General features: G+C 42.0%; 2 protein-coding genes across 5 annotated transcripts in view; both read left to right on the top strand.

Moving 5' to 3' along the window:
• LOC146698374 (chemerin-like receptor 1) lies at positions 1-1160 on the top strand. The gene has a single exon (XM_085472659.1). It carries the CDS (start codon positions 1-3, stop codon positions 1054-1056), a length of 1056 nt encoding a protein of 351 aa, XP_085328785.1. The 3' UTR covers positions 1057-1160.
• Positions 1161-3992: 2832 nt separating this feature from the next.
• The window catches only part of LOC146698371 (protein spire homolog 1-like), a 41231-nt gene continuing 39223 nt past the window's right edge, over positions 3993-6000 (top strand). For all 4 annotated transcript variants that reach the window (XM_085473470.1, XM_085473472.1, XM_085473471.1 and 1 more), the window contains exon 1: positions 3993-4602. In XM_085473470.1, the coding sequence (XP_085329596.1) occupies positions 4260-4602 (343 nt within the window). In that variant the 5' untranslated portion in view covers positions 3993-4259. The remainder of the gene's footprint in view (positions 4603-6000) is intronic.

Below are 6000 nucleotides of genomic sequence, written 5' to 3'. Positions count from 1 at the left end.
ATGACCCCAGAAAATTTCAGTCCAAGCAATACAAGTGCCGCACCTGATGTAGATGAGTCTTTGGATAACTTGCGTCAGTCTTTCAACATCATATCTATCGCTGTTTTCTCCCTGGTCTCTCTCCTCGGTCTGCTCGGGAATGGACTGGTTATCTGGGTGACCGGGTTCAGGATGAAGAAAACTGTTAACACAGTTTGGTACCTCAACCTTGCTGTGGCTGACTTCATCTTTGCAGCATTTCTGCCCTTTAGTGTAACATTCCTGGCTTTGCGGTTTCACTGGCCTTTCGGTAATTTCATGTGCAAGCTGGACGCCACTACAATCTCTCTGAACATGTTTGCCAGTGTCTACATTCTGGTGGTGATCAGTGTGGACAGGTGCATGTCTGTGGTGTGTCCTGTCTGGACTCAGAACCACCGAAATGTACGCAACGCATTCTATGTGAGTCTGTGTGTTTGGGTGTTGGCTTTGATTGTCAACATTCAAATTTTTTTTTTCATGCACACAGAGGAAGTGTCTAAAAACACAACTTACTGCTTCAGCAGTGTTGAGAATTTTAAATATGCAACACCATCTGTCTTTCATACCATTTCAATCACCCACTTCCTTTTAGGATTTGCAGTCCCCTTCACTGTCATTGTCGCTTGTTATGCTGTCATCATCCATCGTCTCAGGACAAACCGCAACCTGGCCAGCCAATCAAGTCGCCCCTTTAAAGTTATTGCTTCCATTATCGTCACTTTTTTTCTGTGCTGGGGGCCCTATTACATCATTGATCTAATTCAGCTGGTGGTATTTATTCCACCAAATGAAACATTTCACTATGCCTTCCGAATTGTGTTGTATGTCTCCGAGAATTTGGTCATACTTCACTGCTGCTTGAATCCACTGCTGTATGTCTTCTTGAGACAAGATTTTAAGGCTGAAATACAAAAATCCATCCTGAATGTGCTGGAGAGTGCCTTCCAAGAAGAGGAGACACGCTCTCCCAGTGACATGAAGTCAGTGAACACCAGGCAGAGCAGAGAGAAGTCAGATTTGATTACTGAGGTATAAGGCTGTATATGATGTATTTTGGTTACTGTATTCTGTACTACTTATCCAGCCCTGGAAAAGTGGATGAAGATGGATGGATTATTTTACTTTAACTAACTCACAAAGTCTACCATTCATTTCTAGTTATTAATAATCATTTTGTTTTGTTAATATCTTATTATGAGCTCACCACTGAGTTCTTACCAATATTATGTAAACATTTACATTTTATATTAAATATTTGGCATTCCTACAGTTCACTCTATTCATTATTATTATATGTGAATATTATATAATTATCATGATGTTACTATGCTAAACAGTCTCTCTAATAGTTTCTTTCTGTCTTTCAACTTTTTTAGGAATGTCAATAAATAATGACAGTAGTGATCATTCTTGCTCATATAATCACTGTTCTTGTGTTGTGTTATAAATATACTTTGATATGTGTATCAGTAGTATTAAATGAACACACAAAGCATTGGATAATAATAACAATATTTAATCATATGCAAACAGCTAAAAGACATTACAATTATAATTTGTGATATATTGAGAATAGGAGACACATCAACAACACACCTCTTCCAATTAATGGCTAATTAATATTATGCTGAACACAGTCCAAAAGATTCAATAAGCCACATCTCAGTGGCTACTGTCAGTTTACTGTTTTACTATCATAGCCAAGTGGCTAAAGGTAAACAGAAATTTATCACTATCCCTACTAATGAATATTCTCTTATTTCAGGATGCATAATAAGTGCCATTATCCAATGACACATCTGCTTAACTCTATCTTTTGCTCGTTTTTCCTCCTCTTCTTTTCTTTTTTTCTAAACTGAGGACCTGCTGGCTTTGACCTTTTCTTGTCCATCTTCCATTTGAATATTATGAATGAAATGTGCTCTATTTGGAAGCAGCCCGCCCCCTCCCCTTTTGGCAGGTTGTGTGTGAGACTTAAGCACAGCAGTAGCAAGAAGGCGCACCGAGGGATCTCACATTTACTTTTCGCGTATATGTGTGTGATAGAATTTAGAAAACACATCGGTGCCAATTATAAGTCTATATCATATTGTCTGTTATTTTTGTATTTGGTGGTTTGTTTTTATTTCCTTTTATTTTGCAAGCTGGTTTTTAGATGCCACTTCCCAGAGAATCCCTGGCCGCTTCGCCCCTCTCCTCCCTGCACGGCAAGAGCTCCTCGCAAATGGAGGGAGCTCTTATTAGAAAACCGATCGGTGCCTATGCAATCCCCAAAATGCGCTGGCTTGATGTCAAGGCAGCATGGGTGCGAGCAACTTGTTTTGTTAATGCCCACCATGATGCCACCTTGATCAATAACCCATGTCGCCCATATCAAAAACTGCCACTGCATGAAGTAAGCCATAGTGAAGGGAGCAGTAAACAGTCTAGCGCAACCTAGAAGTGCAAGTGCCTGTTCGATTCTAATGAGAGGGCTAATCAGAAAAAGACCTGAGATGATACACAACAGCTAAAAGTAGGGCCTTTTAGACAAATAACTATAAGACGGTAATCATAGACTGCTAATCCAACTAAAATAAGAGCAGTGGATACACTTCGAAAGGGAAACAAAGACTTATGTTTGAATGAAGGTGTTGAATCTTTCCAGCCAATTGCTTCACCAAAGGGCAGATCACATGAAGCCCGGTTCAACAGTACAGTACTGACACCTGCTGCTCATTCGATTTACAGCAGCCCTGCTCTGATAATACATGTGGACTCGAGTGGATATGTAATGATGTATCACTTGTAGAATACCCATATGTGTATGTTTAATATAAATACACAAACAGACACACACACACATCTACCCATCCTCTCTGAGAATGATTAATGTTATTAGTAGGCGATAGCATGTCAAAATGTTCCTTAACTGCTGACATTATCCACCTTTTTGGTTAGAAGTAGAAATAAAAGGAACTAAGCCATGCTAGACACACTAAAAGGATAAAGAGAAGCACTGTTAAAGGACTGAGTGGGCTTATACACACACACACACACACACACACTGAAGAATGGTGCACACAATTCAAATAGCAGGTGACAAAGTAAATACCAAACACAGGAGACAACTAACTAGCAAACTAAAACAGGAAATGAATGGCAATAATTAAACAGGGAACTTGGATAAAAAAGTAAACATAACATGAGGAAATGGCATTGAAAGAAACAACAAAACCTTAAAAGTGGGAAAATACAGGGGAGAAAGGATATCACAAAACTCGTGGAATTAGGTACAAAATGAAACTAGACAGCAAAAAGGGACAGAATTTAAAAGAAAACCCATCTATATAAACATGGTGAACCAAACAGGGAATATCAACTAGAAAACAAAACACCATAAACACCAAACAATCAGCAACAATTCAAAACTTAGGCATAAAACCTAGTGCCCGTGACAGACTCACTCTCCACCTGCATTTCTGCATTTCAGTTTTCCCCTTTTAAACTGTTGTATAAATGGTGTATAAAAGCACTGCTATTTATACACTGTTAGATGTATAAATAGCTGGGGGGGAAATGGCAGATATGCGTTCAAACGTTCTGTTCAGGCCAAACAGAAGAAAGTTATGAACTGGGAGTCTACTCCAAAAAGGATATTAAGAAAGCAGCAGTAAACGAGCAGAGTAGGTACATTTTATGTTTACATCAGTCACAGAGACCAACTTCAGAAAGGACTATTAGACCTCAGATTCTACAGGGACACATGTGAACACGTGTGAACAGGTAATAACGGAGAGCAGACATTAGTTTATATTGCAGACCCTTTGCGATTACTCAAAATACCAAACAACTCACTGTGTTACAGGGGCCACAGTTCTTTAACTTGATGCCAGTCCACACTCAGGACTTTGAGAGAAAAAGAAAGCGAGAGAGAGAGAGAGAGAGAGAGAGAGAGAGAGATCATGTGACAAATGACTGAGCCTAGCTTGCTGAATTGCGATGTGAGACAAACCCACACACACCGAGCCGGGCTTAATCGCATAAACACACCGTATCTTATGACTGCTGGTAGCAAAGCCTGAACATCAGGCGGGCGGGGAAAGATCCAGATCCAGTGCTGTGCTGATTGACTGGCTGCTGCTGCTGCTGTTACCTGGGGAGACAAGAGGGAAGCATCGATGCCTCCGGGTCAGTACTCGCTCATGAGACTGGACCTGTTCTCGCCATCGGGCCTCCTGCACTGAGATAATGAAAGGATGGATGGACGACGATGCGGCGGGGACAACAGAGGGCTGAAGGATGCTGCTGCAGCGACTCGCCGGGATGAGGAGCAGCATCACAACACGATGAACTCGCCGGAAGAAGCGGGAGCGGATGATCTGTCTCTGGAGGAGATACTGAGGCTTTATAACCAGCCCATCAACGAGGAACAGGCATGGGCGGTGTGCTACCAGTGCTGCAGAACACTGGCGACGGAGCACCGGGGCGCTGCCGCCACCGGAGCATCATCAGCGGCTACACCGAGGAGGATATCCGGACCGGGGGGTGTTAGGATACAGAAGGACGGGTCTGTGAGGGTGGACCACCAGGGCTGTGAAGGTAAAATATTATTGTGCCTAGAGCTACTCAGATCTAGGCCAAACCATCACTGGTCTTTTAAATAATATACGTGTGTTGTTCCAACACGTTCTAGTATAATGTTAACAATAAACCTAAAAGAAAGGGCCCCAGTGAGACTATTATAGAGGTGCGATGCAAAAATATCCTGTAAATAGCTCCGCACATGTTTTTGAGCTCACACATGAAAGATTCATAAGTGTGTGTGTGTGTGTGTGTGTGTGTGTGTGTGTGTGTGTGTGTGTGTGTGTGTGTGTGTGTGTGTGTGTGTGTGTGTGTGTTTCCTGACCAGGTGCTCAGTTTGCATGTCAGGATTAGTCCATAATCTGCATCATGTAGCACCAAAACAACCAGTACTTAAGGCTCCATGACCTGATCTCATCTGCACAAAGACATACCATCACAAACCCCCGCCGCTCTCTCCCTCACATGGCTTCATGCGTCTCCGCTCATTTTCACTGTTTCCTCCTCAGCAAACACACGTGTGTGGGCATCATGTGGTTTCATCTCTTTTATTTATTTATTTTTATGAAGAGCCCGTCAGCCTGTTTTGTCACCTCGTATCAGATCAGTCTGTTCATCCCGCTTCATCTGATTAAAGCATGTGATTACGAGCCGAAATGCGGGCACTGATCAGATCAAGGCGTGGACTGTTGCCCTGCTTGTGCCTGAACAGAACAGGGACCATTAGTGATGCATCACCCTTGTTTTTTTCATTTAGGTCTTGGTTATGTTTAGTTGTTACTTCTACCTGTGGGAGCCACATTCATTGGCTACAATTAATGAGAGGCAATAAAACAAAAAGAGCTAGTTAGAGTTAAAGCAGTGTTAGTGCCATGCTGGAAATATAACAGAGTCAGAGAGAGAGTAGTAGCAGTGTGCCAACTGAAAAACCGCTGTAATATTCTCAAGCTACCCCTACGGGCCTTTAAAGTGTGTCTATAGTGTTGTAATCCTGATGTTATTGTACTTTATGGTGGGTCATGTGTAACATGAGGCAGAGTTAGTGTTTGTGGATATTTTTTCTAGCACGGTCGAGCTTTTAAATTGAGGGATAAGCCTGGAATCCAACCAAAACAAAACAGGTGACACTGCATGCTATGTGATATTTGTATTGCCTTATTCTGTGGGTGCGTCTGTGAACATTTGCTTAAACTAAGCACCTGATGTTGTTAGACTAAGAGCTGGTGTGTTCATGCTCGTCTATATTTACATTTGCCCAAAGAGTGCAGAGCAGACTGACTTAATGCCTATCCATCTCTGTCTTTGTAATTGACTACCTGAGGGCCTGAGGGAAGTGCTCTCAACTCAGCTCCGACGTACACACACTGTTACACAACCCTGCTGAGTCAGTGTTATGGCCTTTGATTCAATACATTT

The sequence above is a fragment of the Copadichromis virginalis genome, linkage group LG11, assembly GCF_057382275.1.
Source record: "Copadichromis virginalis isolate Kocher_CV1m ecotype Utaka linkage group LG11, C_Virginalis_male_GT1.1, whole genome shotgun sequence".
NCBI lineage: Eukaryota > Metazoa > Chordata > Actinopteri > Cichliformes > Cichlidae > Copadichromis > Copadichromis virginalis.
Note: the sequence above shows the minus strand (reverse complement) of the source record. Positions and strands in the feature narration are given on the sequence as shown.